The sequence below is a fragment of the Hippoglossus hippoglossus genome, chromosome 13 (genome assembly GCF_009819705.1).
Source record: "Hippoglossus hippoglossus isolate fHipHip1 chromosome 13, fHipHip1.pri, whole genome shotgun sequence".
NCBI classification, from domain to species: Eukaryota; Metazoa; Chordata; class Actinopteri; order Pleuronectiformes; family Pleuronectidae; genus Hippoglossus; species Hippoglossus hippoglossus.
In genome coordinates, this window is record NC_047163.1 from 22,751,535 (window position 1) to 22,772,662 (window position 21,128).

The 21,128-nt window shown below is 43.9% G+C and overlaps 2 protein-coding genes across 7 annotated transcripts in view; one reads left to right on the top strand and one right to left on the bottom strand.

The window, feature by feature from the left end:
- Positions 1-4,789, bottom strand: part of ets1 (v-ets avian erythroblastosis virus E26 oncogene homolog 1) — a 35,491-nt gene extending 30,702 nt beyond the window's left edge. Inside the window, exons 1-2 of one of the 2 annotated variants that reach the window (XM_034605497.1) lie at positions 4,695-4,789; positions 3,256-3,357 (exon numbers count right to left, since the gene is read on the bottom strand). In XM_034605497.1, coding sequence (XP_034461388.1) covers positions 3,256-3,324 — 69 coding nt within the window. In that variant the 5' untranslated portion in view covers positions 3,325-3,357; positions 4,695-4,789. Of the gene's footprint in view, positions 1-3,255; positions 3,358-4,690 lie in introns of both variants that reach the window. The other variant, XM_034605498.1, reaches the window with a different exon arrangement.
- A 13,205-nt stretch (positions 4,790-17,994) lies between these two features.
- Positions 17,995-21,128, top strand: part of fli1 (Fli-1 proto-oncogene, ETS transcription factor) — a 30,534-nt gene continuing 27,400 nt past the window's right edge. Inside the window, exons 1-2 of one of the 5 annotated variants that reach the window (XM_034605502.1) lie at positions 17,995-18,216; positions 19,861-19,975. In XM_034605502.1, the coding sequence (XP_034461393.1) occupies positions 19,907-19,975 (69 nt within the window). In that variant the 5' untranslated portion in view covers positions 17,995-18,216; positions 19,861-19,906. Of the gene's footprint in view, positions 18,217-18,625; positions 18,645-19,860; positions 19,976-21,128 lie in introns of those variants that run through there. The other 4 variants (XM_034605501.1, XM_034605505.1, XM_034605503.1 and 1 more) reach the window with 4 other exon arrangements.

Sequence of the window (21,128 nt, forward strand, 5' to 3'; positions counted from 1 at the left end):
TTTTTGGGTTCATTGTTAATTGTGGGCCAAATTAGAATAAAGCAGTCTAGATAATTAATGGGAAACACTGCTTTGTCAGGGCAAGATAGGGCATTAGCCTTGGTGGAGGTATACACTTTCAGAGAGCCCTCCTAGTGTTGTATGCTATGATTGTGGGTTCTTTTTTGATGTCGATGAGAAATCCCCAAAAAATCTTATAAAAACAGCAGTGACAATTTCCCCTTTATTTACTTTTTAACACGTCAAAGTAGTTTAAGAGCAAAGCCATATTTATTCTTGCCAATGTAGCCTCCACACAGAGTCACATTAGCCCGACATTTGTTACATGTCATGTGAGCAACTGACATACCGGCTGACGGAGTGACTGTCGATCTGATAACCAGCCCCTGTTTAAGCACAGCAGCATTTATCAGCACGCGGCCATGCAGCTTTATGGATGGCTAATATGACCAGATCAGGATCAGGTCAGTTTACGAGGCTCTTTGGATCTTTCCAAACGCTGCCACCTCGTATCAGGCCGATCAGCAAGGGGGGGGGGGAAGTTAGATAGGCATGGAGGGAGCCACATGGATGATTTATGGAATAAACAGTTTGGCTGATATAGATAACAGCAAAGATAACATCGACACTGTGATATTCTTTGATCTGCTCAAATGTAGAGTAACTTTAAATGCAGAGGTCAGTATGTAATTCAGAACAAAAACACCATTAACTTTTATCGAAGTTCAACTACGCAACATGAATCATATTGTTTTTTGTGCTAAAGAGAAAAAAGCGAAATGTTTATAGCTTTAAGTAATATTGTCTATATACAAGGATTAGTGTATTACAAGCCACTTATTTGTGACAGAACGAGTTAATGGCCCAATTCGAACAATGATCAAACCGTGGTAAAAACTTATAGAAAGTACCAAGACATTGTTACAATACAGTACATTAAAATAGGAGGAGGCCAGCAGGCACTGAGATCTGAGGCATAAATTCTCACTCCTCCTGTGAAAAGATCTGATGGATATGGGAAGGGACTGGGCCACAGAGCACGTCTACTGTCTATATAAACTATAAATAGGTTAGTGTATTTGATGTTGTGCCTCCTACCCAAAACGTTTTCAGCCTGCATTAAGATTTGAACATTACGTATTAACATTTCCAGGACCTGACAGTTCAACCCACAAAATAAGTGCAATACCATATATAGAAAGGAGCAGGGTTCTTAAATCACTCAATGTATTTTGCAATATGGGAACACACACGTAAAAAAAAAGACTGAATTTCCAAATGTACTAAGGACCCACTTTAATTTGATATTGTCAAGTGTCTCATATTAACACACATTCTTCTGTTGTGACCAGAGACAGCGTATAAAGATGCACGATACGTCTCCACTTTCTCCCACTATCAAATCAAAATGTCCCAGATATGAGTGCCGCCGTCTTGTGTATTTGGAGCCAGAGTCTACACAGTAGCAATCGGGGGAGAGAGCCGGGGCATTGAGGTCCCGTTGATACACTTGTTCAACCGAGTCAGTCTCAGCTCTAAATCGTGCCCTCTCACCTCAGTTTTATAGCCACAAAACAACAAACTAAAACCAAATTCACCAGAAAAATAAGCACTTGGAATAAACATCAATGTGATGAGAACAACCTAAAATGACTGAAACCATCTTTAAGAACTAACATGGAGGAGGCAGGATGAAGAACCTATACTGCAGCCAATCATCAAGTGGCAATCCAAATGCTTCCGCTTCACTTTTGGGGAGCAGTCAAGTCGTCCATCTTTATACACAGTTACACAGGTGTTTAGTCCCTCATCCCCCTGGTGGTTCAAAGAGGTAACTAAGCAGCAGGGCCCCCTGTGTAGTGCATGAAAACTGAGACATTTCAGACTAAATTGACCGTTGCCCCTGTTCTTTTCCTGCAACGCAATGACAAATGTACCCTTTAAAGGCCTGCACCTAAAATCACTATAATTTGCTATATAGTGATCTTTAGTAAGCCTGCTATCAACCCCTCAATGTAATGCATTACTTTTTATGGATGCAAAAATTACATATATATTTCTATGCGTCAGTGATGACGCAGAATGGCAACGATTCAGAGGGCTGATGGCATTTCATTCCACACCAAAGCTGCATGAGGAAGAGTGCTCTGCTGTGACTTTACATGTGTGAGAAGGTTCTATACATTCTCTCCATGGAAATGGTGATCACCTTTGCGGTGAGGTGGCTTCTGGTTTTATTCTCCACTGGTGCAGGGAGCTAAAAAGCCTGAGGTGCTCTCTATGTACACACACAGGCTAAATTGTAAACATAAAAATATAAAACACACCAGGCCCCCTGTTTTTTGCTGATAATTCATGTAAATAGAGCTACCGAGGTGACCCAGGTTCACCTTTCTGACCAAGTCTGTCGTGGTATACGGTAGTCTCAATTTCAAAGGCAAGCCCCACCACCTGAGCCAATTAGGACCCGGGGAGCCGTATCCTTCTATGTTGTCTATCAGGCCAGGGAGGGGTTGCCATTTGCATATAACCTCAGTCTCTTATCCTAATATGCCAGCGCTCTGCATACAAATGGAGGCATTTATTTTCCCGCTCCTTGGCCTTCACCCTTCAAATGTTCTCCTGACAGGAATCCCAATGTTCCCAGCTACCACCGCCTCTGACTCCGTGTTCTGCTCTCTCATTTGGAAAGCATTTAGAGCCTTGGTGTTCCTGCAAACAGACTGCTGCAAAGCACTGTGCGGGCGGCTTAGCTGAGAAAAGTGTTATTCAGTAGTTATGGTCTGACTCCGATATGATTGGTTAGTGGCGAGGTTGGAGGCCTGCGGGTCTCAATATTTACAATACTCGCCAAAGAGAAGTGCATTTTGGCAGTGGCCGGTTGTGCAACAGCAAGGGGGGGTGTTCACAAGGGTGATTTCGCAGCCTTGTAGAAAATCGTCTTGTTCAACAGCTCTGTTTCCTAACTTTTGACGAAATCACAAGGAACACCGTGTACAGACAGAGACACCACAAGTCAGCAGGAGAAATGTTGAGAGATAGCGTGTGCTTCTGTGAGCTGAAGGAATCCAGAGTTAGGAACACACGTACGAGCACAGCGCTCGTATGTGATCCTGCACACATTCCTGCACTGTCATGTGCCTGAGAGCCTACACGCTTACACATATACGCTCATTCCCTTACACTCCTGCCCAGCTGTGTGGTAGGTAGCTGAGGCAGCCTTAACACAGAGGTAATTTACGAGCGGGGTCTTACCATTGCGCCCAGACGGTCACAGGGGTGAAGGGCTGGGTAGGAAGAAACTGGATCCATGTAGTAACTCATCACGGACGCCGTGGACAGGAGAAGCAGGGCCTGCTGAAGGAATCAACACACAGTGTCAGGGTGGAGCGAACTATCTATCACACACTGTTTACACTTTGTGTGCAAGTGTGTGGTATATACTGCATGTGTGTCTGGTGCGGGGGATTGTGTATATGTAGGTTTTTTTGAGCGAGGAGAAAGAGAGGGAGAGTGTGAGAAATTTGAGTTTCAATAACCTGTAACATCAGCTGCAGAGTTAAGATGGGTGAAAACTCCCAGCAAAGTTTTAGGGCTTACAGGAGTTATGTTCTTGTGATTTAAGATTATTTATGTGAAAAAAATTATTTAAACTGAAGCTAAGCCATCAATCCAAAGGCTTGTCAACCCAACATTTCCATCACTCCTCACTCACCGTCTCCCTCCCTTCTCCTCATCATGTAGAAAACGGCCTCCTCCTTTGAGCTGCCTCACATGTTCCTCCCACTCCTCCTGCTTCCTCTTCCCCTCGTTCCTGCCCTCCTACACACTTTACTTATCACTTAACATTGTTTACTCGAGACAGCGTCAACAAAAGAGCCTGGAAACTGAGCTGAAGGATTACATTAGAGGAGGGGTAGTGTATATGGGCAGTGGCAGGTCCCCATCATCCTCTTCCTCACATTCATATGTTAAGCAACGTGGAATATTTAGTTTGAGGCAAGCAGCTGCTGACAGACTGAGGGAGGATGCACCAGTGCTCAATGGTTGCAGATGTTCAGCCGCTCAAAGAGAGTGAGGGGCTCTTGTTTCAGGAAATATACCCATACACAGCGTGAATAATGTGCAAATCAGCCAAATTCATGCACTACCTTTAGGCTTTTACTTTCATATCATTCATTTTTTGGGGGGTAATAAACAATAAATGATTGCTAAATTAAAAAAAGAGTAAGCATTCAAATAACCCTAATCATGTATTTGCATTTAAATTCTCTAATACATCATATAGGCTGTATAAATATGCATAACATATTTGGAGTGCTCCATTTGGAGGCACTTCCAAGCTCCTAAAGTGTAATAAATAAATACAAATCCTGACGTAAAGTTCCTATTAATAAAGAGATAAAGCCGTGCATGTCAGTTCCTCTGGTTTAGACCATTGGAATGATGCCATAAGGTCGCAAGATGAAGCAGGTAACGAAAGCAGCGCGTCTCAATTTAAAATAGGACCTTGCGCTCTTAACGCGCATTCCTGCCGGGAAGAGGAGAAACTTTGAAGGCAACACTTTCCCCGTCCCTGTGCATCAGAGGAGCACCGGTGACAAGCACTCCTTCTTCTCAAAGATCATTGATTCATGCTTCATTTCTGGTACAAATAATAGCAATAGTAGTAAGAATAAACTTTACGCACCTACCGACTGCGGTGTGAGAAGTTTCCCTGTGAAGCGGACGCGCCGGGCAGCGGAGTGTGACAGCTGAGCGGTTGGACTGCACAGAGAGATGCTGTACCTGCTCGCAGCAGCGGAGTCCCACAGAGGAGAGATATTATGCACACTTTTAGTCCCTCCCTCCAATCGCACGGTGATCCTCTCCGAATCCTGTTTTTCCTTTGGCATGTAGTCTCCCTGGGGATTTTTACGCACCACTTGTGGTTTGCATGCAGCCGCAGTACAGGTGTAGAAAAAACCATGTGGTGGTCAGCAGTGGGTTTGGTTAGCCATGGAACTTTTCTTTACATTTGAGATGTGTATTTTCATCCAATGTCAGGTCTGGGAGGTTTCTTCAATGCATTTGCTGTGTATCTAGAAAAATAAAGCAACTACTGATGTGCCATTTATCATTAGACTCATTCCTTAAATAAGTCAGAACTATTCTCTCCTTGTTTTGATGCTAAATCTGAATTAAGTTTGTTTATCTGTCAGTCTGTTTTCCTCTTGTCTCAGTCTTACTGGGAAAAATAGCCGGAAAGAGGGAGGAAAACATCACATAGAGACGGGTGTGATGACAATGACAATAGCTGATCTCCCTTTGATGCTATCATCTAAAAAAAGAAAGAAAAAAACATGTGCCTGTGTTTTTTTAATGCACCGATATGCCATTTTTGAACATTTGTGTCAGTTCCATTTCAATCAATTCCTATTTTAAATATCTCCTTTCTCGATAGTGTTGTCCTGGATGATGAACCTCGGAAACCTGGCACCAAACCAGGCTATAACGAACCATTTGAGGAGCTGGAGCCGTCAAACCAATTCGTCTCAAGGGTTGCCTGATTGCACCTGAGAAGCATGTGCGAATTTATTTGCTGTACATCACTGACTATCACATCATCCCCCCAACTCTCCTGCCCCTGAACCCCAACCAGCAGCCAATGCATGTGGGCCGCTGATTAAGGCTGGGACAGAGGCGTTGACCAGTCTTCTGCGAAATGAGAGGATCCCACAGTACAACAGGAAGATCTACATGCACCCGCTCTGATAAGAGTTAGCGATAACCAGGTTCCAGTGTCAAGGTTTATCTGTTTAGCTTATTTATCGCTTTATTTGTTTATTTATTTCCTTGCTGAAAGCTGCCAAGCGCTCTGCTGCATTGCACCTACCAGCAGTGTCTCTCTCCCACTCTCTCTCTCTCTCTCTCTCTCTCTCCCTCTCTCTCTATCAGCTTAACACTCAACACTTGCGAGTCATCTGAAACACCTTGTGGCTCCATGATAATTCTGTGACCCCAGTGCAGCATTTGTTTGAATTAGAAAGTGCACGGTTCAAACCTCCTGACAGCCCCTGCTCTTAACAGTAAATCCTAAAAGTCTCCGGGTAAGGAGGTGTGTGTGCGTGTGTGTGTTTAAGTGAAGAGCTGGGGGATGGGGGGGATGGGGGGGGGGCAGGTGGGTCAAGTCCAAGGTGAGAGGCGTGAAGAAGTACCATGAGGGGCTCAGTGGCAGGCAGCCTGTATTTTCTCAAGACCTTGCCTGAATCCCCTCTGCGTACCGTGGGCCTCCGCGCCCCCCGGGCCCCCGGGGGACACAGATGGGCAACACGTCGAGGGCAAAAGGCAGAGGTATGACTTATTGCCATGTGGAAGAAAAGAGCACGGGGACGCGCCCCTGTGATGAGACCAAATTGAATAAAAGCGAGGATGAATGCGATCCAGATCTTCAGCCGATGCCCCGGCAATGCTGTTTCAATTAGCTGGCTCAGCAGTTCAAAGGCGAGGCCCTTGATTCACTCCTGCTCCGCATGAAGCCACTATCATCACGCTGCCCCCTTTTGCCTTTCACCTCCCCATTATGGTGCCACCTTTTTCCGCTCAGAGCCCCCTTCTCTATGCACGGCCGTGCTCATGTTTTACATTAAACAGATAGTGAACGCCTTGCCATCACCACCAGTAAAAGCCATCCATCAAAAGACCTGCAGGGGTTTATGGCCCTCACCACCACTCTCCTTGTAAAGTCTTAGTGTTCTTACGTCCACATCAGCTCTGAATTAAACTGATATGAGTCCGTTTCTACCACAATGATGGTACCACACAAGGAAAAGCTGTACATCCAATGGATGGACGGACGGATGGATTGATTCATAATCCTCCATACTTCATTGGGGTTTTTTTTATAGCTTACACTGTTTAGTGCCACATTCCACATCTTAAACCATGAAGAGTTTAAAATGTTTGCCGTATGATTTTAACCCTGAAACAGAGCTCACATGGCAGGTCCATTGTCTGCCCTAAAAGACACAGTACCTGAAGTCACACAGGGGTCATATTCTTATATTTACCATCTGTTCCGAAGTGACAATCCCACCTTAACCTGCTGAATCCAAACCCCAGTTCATCATTTTACTGGAACATCTCCAAGAAAACACTAAAACAGATATATAACTCGAAGCAACCGTTTGCTTTAAGGCCGACTAAAACTAGCAAACCCTGCTTGGAGACGTAAATGCCACGAACCTAATGTTTCAGCTAAGAAAACCAAATGTCTTGTAGACGCAACATAAGTTATAAAATATGGGACTGCTCTGCAGCTCCTCGGTTGTCTTTGCTTTGCGACTTCTGATGGATCTCTGTCGTCCCAGGGCTTTCTTTTCTTTCTTTAAATCATGACAAACAAACCATACTGCTGTCCGTCCACCGCCGGCACCCTGAGTCTCAATGAGCAGCTTCCAGACTGTGAATCCTTTGGTCTCATTTTCTCATTTTGGATCTTCCAAAGATAGCACTGACAGGTGTTATTAATGGTCTTTTATTAGCATCGTCCTGATAGCTAGAGACTTTTTGGAAGCAAGAGAAAGAGGGGAAGAGCAAGGGAGAGGACGAAGAAAAAGACAGAGAATATGGAAGTCCTCCGCCCACCGCTTCTCACAGGAGATCGCCTCTCTCTTTGATAGCCTGCCCGAATCTGTTCCCCCCATAGAAACTGCCCTGCAGATGTTGTTGCTGTATGCTGACTACAAAGAAGGAGCCCTTTATGAGGAGAACATCTATTTTGGGCCTCTGTGTTTCCGAGCTGTGGCGCTCAGTGAGAGAAGTGCAGGCCTAATCTTTCTGCCACGGAAAACTCTGTTTTATTCCCTGCCCGTGATATTTTTAGATTAAAGCCCAGTTCTAAATGAATAAAGTGAGGATGTAATATTTTATGACAGTATCAATATGCCATCACCCTGGTGGGTTCGGGCCTGAGAGGGCCTACGTTGCTGTTGGCACAAGTGGAATGGAAGTGGGGTGAATATGAGGTAAGTTAAAGGAGTATGGAAAAGCCTTTTGTCAGGCCTTGACTCGATTCATTTAGAAGTGCTTGTGGTTACGACTCTCACCCTCACCCACAGAACCGTGACTTAGTTGCACTGTTGACTGTGAAGAAAAAGGTCTTGGGGGCAATATTAGCTCTCGATATTATCTTTAATTAAAGAACCAATCCCTCAGCCAAGTTGTCCAAACACTCCTAAATAGGCTCTGTAAATCAGACAAACATCCTGAATATTTGATGGGTCGAGAGTGTGCTCTATAGCCTACAGATGGTTTGTGTTTCTCAAGCGTTTCACGAGGGATGGTACGGGACAGCGATCTTCTGTTCGAGTGTGCCCCTTGACAGAACGAGTTCCTCCACATCACATGCTGAGTCGCTGGATTTCTGCCTAGCACTCTCTCTCTCTGTCTCTTCTTGTGTGTGGGTTTATCTCTGAGCTGTAAGTGTGTGCATGTACTGTAGCGTCAGTGTTGTGTTTGTTAGACCATGTCCCCACAAATGACCCATTCTGCAATCGAAACCAATGCTGCACATTTCATGTGCAAAGGGGCCAGCACAACACAAATAACAGATCATGGATTTGCATTTATTTTCTTCAAAGGACCAAAGAACAAGCGTCCTTTTCAAAGCTTATACCAGATTTAATCAAAAATAAAGTTAATGTTATTTGGCATAATGACGCCCTTACACTGCTCTTTTGTAAGAAAAAAAGAAATAATGTAGTAGGATGAAAGGAAAAAGCAAGGAGGGAGGGCAAGAGTGAGAGAATGAGATGCTGAGTCTAACATGCCCTAGTTGATAAGGTGCTGGCCTGGCGCCAAAACACCCCCCTTCCTCCCAATACACACATGCATATAAACACACATACACGCACCCAACCCAGTGGCCGGTTTGACCCCCCTACCCTCCACCAAACACACACACACACAAACTGCCACCACTCAAGTGGCGTCTCCAGCTCACTATTCCTCTTCATTAGTGTCCCAGAACGAGATGCTTGTCATGTAATTAGCCGAGGAGGTTTTTGAATGCCTGCGTTAAAAAAAAACCTAAAAAAAAACCTCTCTCATTAGAGAAGTGAGAGGAAGGCTGGAAAGAGAGGGGAGAGGTGGAGAGGCAGGCCGGGGAGGCACATGCGAGGGAGAGCAATCAGTGAGACCGATGGGGTAGAGAGAGAAAGACTGAGGGACAGGGAGAACGTGCCAGGAAAAAAAATAAAGGAAGTGTTGAGGGCAACAAGAAAAACAGAAACTTACAAAATGAGGGGAGAGGTTTCTGACTTTAGTGCACCAACTAGGGACCGTGGATGACAGTCACTCGGTCTGGATGAAATTATTACAATTACCTCAGTCAGCTGGTATTCTCCTTAATAAGGATAAAGTGGGAGCAGGAATTTTATTCCTGCTGCACACTTATATAGAGCTTTTATTTCCTTTGCTCAGTTTCCCCCGCAGTCATCAGATTTCCATGTGATCTTCTTTAATGACACGCGACATTCAGGACAGCCAAACTGAAAACATTTGTCGTCCTTCTCAACTCTCTGAATTGAGTGAAGGGCCTATCTTCTCTGGAGAGTTACAGCTGATATGCTATTATATGTCTCTTCCCCCATCAATACACCGTTAACTCACACAACCTGGGATTTCTAGTTGGCTAATCTGGCTCCATCCCATGTGGGAGGTATCGAAGGGCTGAGGTGAGTCTGACTCCTAACCAGAGTACTTGTTGTGAGAAAGAGGTATCATTAGCTCTACTACATCACCGTTGTGTTCTCACTGATAACAACATCAGTGCCTGTCGGCTTCGTTCCCTTTCCCCAGTCGGTGATGAGGTGTGGCTCAGGCTGCAGAGGAGGCCTTATCAGGGTGATGAGAGGGAAGAAGGAGCCGCTTGTCACTGGCTGGTTTTCAGAGGAGTCTGCGCTGTGTCCTGGAGACGGTCTTATATATTTCACCTCCTGCTTCTCTCATCTATCACCAGACTGGTAGAACAGAGAATATTTGAAAGTGTCATGTGTTTCAGGCTTTGTTGTATCACCCACACAGGGGATAAGTGGGTAGCAATATGCTTGAATAAAACTAGAGAAAATAATTTCCGTATTGCATAGCTTTTTCTTAAGACTGCACTGATGCAATAAACCCAACTAATCTGGAGCTTCAACGAGGAAAGAAATGTTGTACAAGTGTTGGCAGCTTATCTCTTTTACAGCCATGTATTAATAATCATGTACCTACTGAAAAATAGATCTCTGTATCTGCTGTCTGTATGGGGTTTGATTCCACCTGCTATGAATCCAGTTTAAGTTTGGTAGCGGTAAGTGTGCCCCCTCTCAATAGTTAACTCCACTTTGTCAGTTCATGAGTGATATAGCCAAGGCAGGTTAGCTCGCCGCACGACACAAAGGGGGCATATTAATATCATTGCAGTAACTGTAAATGACCAATATAATATCCAATTCATGTTATTCATGTTATAATTTAAACATCATGAGAGATAGCAGCTTATTTCAACACCTGATGCACTGCAGCATTTTAAGGTTGTCGTGTGTTGAAGTGCAGCTAATTTTATCAAACGTACTGTTCACTATCCTGTAGCCGACTGTGATCAATGCATTATATTTAAAGGTTCAGTGTGTAGAATTTAGCGACATCTAGTGGTGAAGTTGCTGATTGCAACCAACTGAATACACCTCACCCTCCCCTTCCAAGCATGCAGGGAAACTATGGTGGCCTTCAGGTAACATCAAATGTGAAAGATCCTCTCTTGTGTTTGATATGTCCTTTCCATGCTGCTGTGGAAACATGGTATAGATAGATAGATAGATAGATAGATAGATAGATAGATAGATAGATAGATAGATAGATAGATAGATAGATAGATAGAAGGATAGATAGAAGGATAGATAGATAGATAAAAGGATAGATAGATAGATAGAAGGATAGATAGGAGGATAGATAGATAGATAGATAGATAGATAGATAGATAGATAGATAGATAGATAGATAGATAGATAGATAGATAGATAGAAGGATAGAAGGATAGATAGAAGGATAGATAGATAGATAAAAGGATAGATAGATAGAAGGATAGATAGGAGGATAGATAGATAGATAGATAGATAGATAGATAGATAGATAGATAGATAGATAGATAGATAGATAGATAGAAGGATAGAAGGATAGATAGATAGATAGATAGAAGGATAGAAGGATAGATAGAAGGATAGAAGGATAGATAGATAGATAAAAGGATAGATAGATAGATAGAAGGATAGATAGGAGGATAGGAGGATAGATAGATAGATAGATAGATAGATAGATAGATAGATAGATAGATAGATAGATAGATAGATAGATAGATAGATAGATAGTGCTCTACATGTTATAACCCTCACACACCAAGATTCAGTAATTTTTTGTTTCACGGTTTGTTCAAGACTGCAATAATCGTTGGCACATATGATCTGCGAGTCTTGTTGCTTCAGAAGGATGGCAACCTGAACCGTCTTAAAAGCGGTAAAAGCTTGTTTGTACTAAGAAGGGAATGTGCTTCATTTTTAGTTCTGGCGGACTCTGTGGACGATTTTACATATAAAGGGCTCATTCTAAGGTAATAGAAACACAACCAGTCTTAGTTTTGAGATGATTGAATATAATCATGAATATCCTATTCCATATCTGTCAACAGATCTCCCTATATCCTACACATTTAAGGAGACAGCAAATCATGTGACCTTTAATGGCCTCATTATTTGTTGTCTATGAAAAATGTGGAGTTGTTATAGATCTCAGATAAAAGCATCGAGTGTCGTGAATATACTGTAACTGCAGGAAATTCTTTGTAATTCACAAACCTGTCAGCAGGTGACAATGACTATCACGCTCTGCCACTGCCGGATTTAATCCAGCTTTCAAGAGAAGAGAAAGACTATTTCCCGAAAACTAAGATTGTTTACCAAGTAGAAGTGCTGTGATAAGTGAGCTTGTGGGGGTGTGATTGAGGCTCTCTCTCTCTTCCACTTTCACTCTCCGACTCCCACACTCTCCATCTCTCTCCATCTTTGTCTCCCTCTCACATGCACATGCACTCAGGCCCATCTCTCACCACCACTGTCTGGCAGGGTGGTGTTTCTTCGTTTCCCTCCAACTTCTCACTCCTCCAGTCTCAAGTCCCTTTTCCAGCCGCCAGGCGATCCCCACTCAACCACACCTCGCTCGCCCCTCACTCCCGCTCCTACCTCTTACTGTGCAGAAAAAAGGGGGTTATTTTTAGAGCTCAGTTGATGGTTTAAGGATGTTAAGTCCACATTTGTGCCATGGATTTTCAGCGAGGAAACAGGCTGTTTCTCTTTTAGCCCCCCTCGCTTCCATTTCATTTCCTTCTCTGCATCCTCTCTTTCCTCCTCAAAAGCCCCTTCTCCGTAACCCCCCACCACCACCACCAGTGGTCAGATTGACTCTGGTTTTGTGTAGGCCTTTGTGTGTATTGATTTTTATCAAGTCGAAGAACATTTTAATTTAAAATGATTAACCAAATATAGGAATTTTAGTTATGGTTAAATTTTACAGAAGCTTAATGAGTGTTTATTACAATACTGAAATTGTAAGTTTTGAAATGTTTGTAGTTTGTGTAGCATTGGTGTACTCAAGGGTATATTTGAGGTCCTCAGCACAAGCTTGATAGAACACACTGCTGCAATCACTCTTGTTTCACGGCTCAACTCTGCCCTCTATCACTGGTTTTCTGAAAAGCAGGGACACTGTCTTCAACTGCCATTTCTAGCAGTTTCATATCATAAACCACAACTAAAATTCGACTTGCCTCTGAATAGAAATATTACTTATTTTTTACCTTTGATATTTTTGGATATATTTGATCAGTTTCTCTTGTTTTGACAACTTAAACCAACATCTCGCGAGCCACTTCTTCACGCGCTATACCTGACACATAAGTCTGTACCCTCTGCTGCTGGAATGCAGAGAACTGGCACGGCCACCTACCGGCTTCTGTGCGTCTCTAGCAGCCGTCTCAAATAGCCCTCACCATATGTTAACACTTTGCTCCCCAAATACCCATGATGACAGCGTCGCTCTGTCTCTTTAAGACCTGGCGTGGAATGCTGTGGTTTGCCTGGGCGTTTGGGGTAGTGCCCTCATCCACACATAAATACAACCCTAAAAGTGACTGTGACTCACTCTCCTTCCCGCTGTCTCTGTCATCTTTCATTCTGTACTGTACAGGCCTCCCCGGTCCAGGATGTTTCTTGTGTGTTGTTTTGTGGTGTTGTACTTTCATTCTGTGCTTCACTCCAGTGTTAAATAAAGAAAAACAATGGCCTCCCCCTCATCTGGCTGGCACTGTTTCAAGGCACAGCAGTGTTAGTTTCCGTTTTGCACGTGTTTGTTTGTGCCACAGGTGAAAAAAGGGGAGGGTGTGGTGGTTGTCTTTGGCCTCAATGACCCAATAAGCCTTTTTCTCAAGCTTCAGAGAATTCAAAATAGGAAACAAACATGTTATGTCGCAGATGTAAAGCCTGCGAGATAGTATATGTACACAGTGAAGTGTCCTTGGATATGTCACAGGTACACGTGAGTTTTGTTTTTTAAAGTAAAGATCATTAAAATAATGGGTGGAAAAGAACAACGTTTCTTTAAGATGACTTCAAATCACCTGAGGTAATTTGCACCCAAACATCATCACTGCTTGTTCATATGTCTCACAGTCTGAACAAAGGGGTACTTGAGTCCTCAATGAGCCACCTCTAGCTTGAGCCAGAGAGCCCTCCAGTGGCAAGAGTAGGCACTGCCTCTTCCTATGAATAGGATCAATAGGCAAGCTCCCTTTATTAGATCCAGATTTGACCGTCTGAAGGCACAGATGAATGATTTTTGTAGTCTGGTGAACAGCCCACATTGAGTTCAGCCTGTCAGACTCGTCTGGGGGGACGTGGGGGAGGAAAGTGAGAGACGCGGGCCTCAAAGTGAAAGCCTTGAGAATGCAGGACAGGGGTAAACCCTAAACCTGAGAGCTCAGCCCAGGCCAGCAGCCTTCCAGGGAACAACACTTTTCTTATTGAGCCAGTGGGCTAGACTCAAATGAGAGGTGACAGCATATTCATTTCACTCAGTGTTTTCTTTAAGGGCTTTTTAAAATGCTGCTGAATGATGAGCGGTCAGTGGATTTATAGTTCAGGGGATGATTTAGACCTTCGAAATAGCAACGCTTTCCTCCTGCTCTCACTCGCCCTGCTTTTTCCACAAGAGCAGTCATTTTCGGGGGGCTTTATTTCAGCCTCGTGTTGTTCATGTATAGGGATGACTCTCCCCCTTGGCAAAAGAGATTGATTAAAAATGTAAAGTGAGCACCTTGGTTTCCCATGCCCAGTCTGGAACTAGACTGCAGGGTGTGTCCGCACTTTACAGCTGAACTGACAGAAGATAAGTGGTGGGAAATCCTTGTACAAACCCACAGAGAGGAGAAATTCGCAGTATTTTGTGGTGTTGTGAATGGTAATTATATGGAGACACAATGTAGGTCCATACAGCAAAGTAGCACAGACAGACACTGACCCACACACACCCTCTTTTCTTTATGATTAACTGCATACCAGAACATATTGTATGTAACGACAACATGCATTGTGTCTCGACGCCATATGTCCCTCCCCAAACATCAAGTCTCTCAAGCCCTCATCTAAGCATTGTACCCCCAGGGGAGCAAGAATACCAAGACTGAGCGGATAAGGTCATACAGTGGACATATCAGCAGTTTCGCTCTGGACCTGATAAGTGGCAACACATCAGGAGGCACTGGGAGGTCGTTAATTTATAGGGATGCTATTACCTTCATAAATGCTTGCCCCATAAAATGACTGCCTTGCTTTAATTTAATACTTCCCCCTGCTAATTATCACGGCACACACAAGTGGCCTGCTGTCTGCACTGTGGGAGCAATTTTTAAATGGACAGACAGACCATGAGTTAAAGTGCGTATCTTTGAATTGTTCTGTCCCGCACACTGTGTTGTTTTGGAACCATGCCTTGATATCAGACTGGCACGACCAGCCAAGCTCCTCAACACTTTCTAAAACTTTTCTTGTAAAAAAAAAATCAAGCTTTGGATTTGATATATTTTCACTTTGTTGTATATATGTATTCAGGGAGCACGCATACCTTCCTGCTAAGGGCTAACACCATGGAATTCAACTCCCGAATCTTTCAAACTGTAATTCAATATGTGTTTGAATGTGAGATCTGAGCTTACATGCTGCCCACTGCTCTTTGCCTGGCCAGCGAGTGCCTTGAAGCTTGCGTGAAAAGATGTGATATTCTGCCCTGCCTTCCATTCCCTGGTGCCACACTGCCATTTTCTCCGTCCCCGAGGAGCCCAGAAAAAGGGGCTGGAATGAGCCCGATCTCCATCTCCAGATCATCTCTCGGTAGCCCCTTCAACTAAATAAATAACTCATTACAGTTCAGAGTAAGGAGCTTCATTTACTCGAGGCGATGTAATCACAAATGTCTGAATAGGTTGCCCACATCGTCTCAAATACAAGAACTTTTGGGTGGAATCCCAAGAGAAGAAGCTCTGAAATGTTAACATACCAGTGAGGAAAGACTGGTCCCTGACTGCAAATGGGAAACTGTTGGTGGCACATTGTGTGACCTCACTACAGAGCGGGATAAGGTTTTATTCTCAACCCTATTAAAGAATTCATGCAATAAATAAACATGAGAGACAATCGAGACTGTCAAGGGCCTTGTGCGAGCTCTCCACAAGAGGCATGATCACCGCACCGCAAGGAAAAGCACAAAAACAAGAAGTCCTACGTGGTGCAAGACTTGATGAAACAACCAGGGTACTTGAAGGGTTTGCAAATCTATTCTGGTCTTTTTTTCACCTCCTTAAAAATACACAAACGAGGGTGTTGCTACATAGGACCAAACAATCAGGGTCAAAAAGTTATACAGCAGGGCAATCCAACAAACCTCTAAATCTGACATTTGAACGGCAAATATCAACTTAGTGTAATAAAGTATTATATAGAACAGCAGGTGTCATTTGAAAACTCTATATCTAAATATTTGGCTCCTTTTTGTACTTGCTGGTGCTGAATCACAAATCGTCCTGGAGGTGTAATCCACTGAAATGAGATTTAACTTAATATGATGCCTAATATGATGGAACCTTATGATTTTGGACATCAAGGTTCTAGACAGCTGGATGGGTCCTGACTTCATTAATATCTGTATCCGCATTGACACAAAACTTGTATTCTCCTTGCCCTTTTTTGAAAATGTAATAGTTGGTGTTCAAATGTGTTAGAAAACTTATCCGCTATCCTGAGAGGAAGGCAACACAGCAGGCGCGTGAATGCCATTTTTTTCCCCCGTCAAACGGATGTTGGGATTTCCGTCCATTGTTTCGTGCTGGGAACACCATTATCAATGTTGTTGTTCTTAATCATTGCATTAGGAAACAGCGCAACAAACAGAGGGTCCAGCCGGTGATGAAAGGCGACCTCTTTACCAGATGACCCCCCAACTGTGAAAAAAATAAAATTGCTCTTACAGGTTGTATTGTTGATTATTTAACATAATGGGGGCGTCTTTAGTGGATTTACTAGCCAAAACAAATCGACCTACAGAGCTCACAGTTTGGCAGAAAACGTCCCATGTTGTAAAGTAATAACGAGCGAGAAAAATCCGAATTTGATGATGGATGCTTGTTGCGGTGCGCACATTAAATAGAGCCCCAAAATAGATCCCGCATCCAACGCTCATCTATAACATGTCTTACAGCCCCAAAGGGTTACACAGGCGACTTCTCTGTTTCACTTTAGTGGCTTTGAGTGAAATAGCGACCTTGACGGGGCAGTAAAAGGCCACGCTTGGACGACTTTCCTCACCGTGAATTGCCCCCACATCCTTTTTTTTTTTTTGTGTGTGTGGTGGGACTGATGTGTTGGTCGAAGATGAGGGCAGCGGCAGCAAAGTGAAGGAAATGAAGTTAGTGAACTGAGCGGGGTCAACTGAGCAGGAAAAGACACAGAGAGCCCCCCCCCCCCCCCCCCCCCCCCGCAGAGGAGGAACTCGTGTTGCTGTTTGACCACGAGGACGCACAGGGACAGGGACATCAGAGACTCGACTGCATTGTATACAGCGATACTCCCCGACCACATGCTGCTGGGGGACCGATCACTAGAATATGTTTCAATAATCAGTCACCAACAGCAACATTGTGTCAGAAATAAGACCTAATAATAAATTGGTCTATACATAATGCCGCTTAATGAAGGGGGTGGAGTTTTGCACAAAAAAAAAGGAGATGTAGGCTAATTTAAAATAATTGTATATAATAGCTCGTTAAAAAAATAGTCTGATAAAATGACTTTGTAGTTACAATAGAGCTCTAATCAATCTAAATCCTTTAATTAACCTTTGAGGATCATTTATACGAGATAAATAACTTGTTTGTTTTTTAATTTGTTTGTTTATGTATTTATGTATTCCTCTGTTTGTTTGTGTACGCCTTAAATCCCCCACCTATCCACCCATCCATCCGTCCATTATCGATACTGTTTATCCTTGGATGTTAAGCGGTCCTTTGAGGATTACCCTTCAGGATTATTTATTTGTTTATTTATTTATCACGTAGAGTCGCAGTTTGTTAGAAGACACGTCGTCACACCTTGTCTTTGCAGGGATGTTTTTTGGTGCGTTTCAATATCCGCGACAACAGTTCGCCCACACGCAGGTGGATGCAACGTGCAGGATTAAAACTGACGACAACGGTATTTTGTGTTTACATTTCTATTTTAGGTTTAATTATCGACATTTGTCTCCACCAGAAGAAGTTGTTGTAGCAGATTTACGACGCTCCTTCTCTCTCTCTCTCTCTCCCGACTTTCCCCCCTTATTTCATGGTTCAGTGGCCTCACACGGCAGGCAAGGGGAGGTTTTTCTCTCGTTGCTCATTGGTCGCGGCGTTTTCTCCCTCGTCTCAGCAACATTTCCATTCATACACCCGGCTCTCCTTTTCAGCCCCTTCTCGAAAAATTACTCACTGTCACCATCATCAACATTTGAGGGGGAAAGCGGCTTTGCCTGGACGGAACTAATTATTTTAAAATTGGAGGAGGAGTGATTACAACGAAGGTACAAGCGGCCCGAGCGATCGACACAAAGTAACGACAGGTGAGTGCAGGAAAACAACGACGGAAACATGATTTGCGTTTGGCGAGAGTTCTGCGGAGGATGCAGCGTAGGTGTGCACGCAGGACAATAAAACCACCTCTTGTTGAACCGCTGTTATCGATGCGCCAGAAAAGAGCAGATCACAGCGCATCGATGGATCCAAAAAACAGTGCAGACGTTGTGGAACGATTACGCACAGTGAAGTGAAAGTGAATTGAACGTGCAGCCTCCACCTCCACCTCCGCGTTAATGTTTGAGTCCCGCTGCATCAGGCTTGAGTTTTTTGCAATCGAAAAATACCTAACTTTTCATTGCGTACTTTGTCGCAGCCTCACTTTAGATGAGTCTGAGGAGGGGGGGAAAAAATGGAATGCGTATTAGCCCGAAAATCTGTTGGCTCTCTCCGTGTGTGATGGATAACAGCAAAGGTAAGATGCTTAAAATGTAACACTAGAGGGGTCCCGGCCCACGGGGCTGTCTCGGAGGAAGGTTCACGCCGTTATTCACCAGTCCTCCTCCTGCCTTAATTGGCTACAGATGCGGGGTCCTGCGCTCTTTTTTTTTTTTACCGCGTAGAAATTGGATGCATTTGGGGGAACTTTATGAGGCGAGCCCTTGCTTTTTTTTTTGCCTGCAGCAGCCGAGAAGACAAAAAAAAAAAAAGACAGGGTCCCCTACAAGTATTTAAACCGTGCCACGTTCATTTATCACCGGGCAGGAATCCAATGTGCAGAACAAATTCGAAATTGTCCAGTAAAAAAAGAGAAATTGTGGCGCCATTAAAAGGTATAAGTAGGAGGAATAAGTCTCCCTGTGTTGTTTTTTTTTCTTCTTCTTTCTTTTAATTCTCCCGTTTCTTTTTGGTTGGATTTCCCTGCCAGGTATTGGCTTCAGTTCACAAGGGTCTGCGTCCACCACTTATCCTGCTATAACACATGGTCGGGAACAAGCTTCGTGGTTGTATATTTATAATGCCGACAGGTCAGAGCGCAATACTGAGCACAAGCCTCGTTAGGATACGTTGAGCTGATGGTGCGTCCTGGATGCTATTACACTGTTCCATTTATGTTAATTTGCTTAATCACAGTCTATGTAACAGCCATTTGTGATGGTGTATGCCGCTGCTGCCTTCCTAATAATTGCGCAGGGAGGGAAGGGCTAAAGACACCGTCCTCTAAGTGCCCTTTCACCCTAGACTTTGTAAGCTGCACTTATTAAAGCGAAAAGTGTTTCAATATGTGGTAAGCTTTAGGGGGAAAACGGGATGGGGGTGGGGATGGGGCCCTTCCACTTCTCCTTCTCCTTGCTGCCCAGCTCCCCCCCTTGGAGTGTAATTCATTCACGTTATTAGTAGGATAGCGGTGTAATTTCCATTTATATGCGAGCAAGTGGAACTAAAATCTACCTGCGCCATAATACCACTGACCACTGTTAAAAGAAAAAGAAAAAAACTATGAATGAATCGAGGCATTATGTTTTCAGTTGCGCGTGCAAGGGGTGGGCATTGAGCAAATGTAACCTTGCCTTTATTTTTGGTGGAAGTGGTGACCCTCATGTGTGCGGACTTTCATAAAACCAACGAATGAGCATATAATAAAGAACTTGTTATGAAATGATTATGATTGTTTTCTCTTTTTTTTTTAGGGCCCACTGGACACTAAGCACCCCTGGGCCTGTCTGTCAAGTAGACATGTTTCAAACTGTCCCTGACACGTCGTCTTACGTTAAGGTAAGACTCCACCACCGTCTCTTCAATCAGGTAATGTTGGAGGGACCACGTGGGGATATGTTCATTGTTAAAACTCAGTGGGGAAGAAAATGCGCACGCCCACAGAACCAACAACACAAACAACCCCCAAACGGTTCACCAATAATCATTTGTATTATAAATAAAGTGTTTTGCTCCGACGACTTCAAATATAACACACAAAAGTATGTTACATTGTAACTGAGACACCTGTAGCTCTGCGGAGCATCACGCGTTTGATTGGTGCCTTGTTATTTTGCCCTCTGGTTGGAACTGCGTAAATGTTGACGCTGCCGTCGTTTGTTGAAATGTTGCTCGGCATGTTGTGGTCTCTGATTTCTTTGTCTTCAATCCAAAACCTGCTGCTGCTGCTGTTATGGATCATTATCGTGCTTCACGTCATGAATCTCTCTCTCTCCTCCAGTCTCTCTCTCTCTCTCTCTCTCCCTCTCTCCTCCACAGTCCTGAGAATGTAAATAAAGCAAACAGCGCACATCTGGTTTCCACATAAAAAAAAAAAAAAAGAAAAATGCATCGGGCCCGCCACATATGGCGCAGCGTGAATACCTGCGACTGCCCATCGCCTATCCAAAGGCACTGCGACCATTAAATATGTCCCCGTGGTATAAAACCGCATGTGAGCCCATGATGCCAAGTTCAACGTGCACTTGTATGTGTGAATTTGGGAGAGTTTGCATAGGCCTATATGACGCTCGCTTGCTCACATCCATCATAATAAGGTGACTGCACGGATTGTGCCTCATTAAAATGAGCCATTATGCAGAGGCGAGCTATGGTAATATCTCCATAATCAAGGTATTTTTCCAAGGGCGACTTGCTAATGTTTTGAAGACTTATTCCCCCTTTGAATAAAGGGCTCTTTTCATTTCATGCAGGCGCAGCGTTTGTGCCACTGCAGAGAGAGGGACTCTGGCGTTTAGGGCGCAGAACAATTCCTGATTTGTTGTGCGGGAGTTGAATGGTGAGGAATGTTTTAGGAGAAAATATGCTTTCAAATGAGTTTTTATTTTCTCTCCCCGGCTCCCTCAAAAGAAGAGAGGAGGCCAGTGAAGGAGCAGATGGAGGTTATAGGAGAGGAAGGAGAGCTAACTTTCAATTTTACAGTGCTCGCATCTCATGGCCTCTTTGATTTGCTGTGGAAATG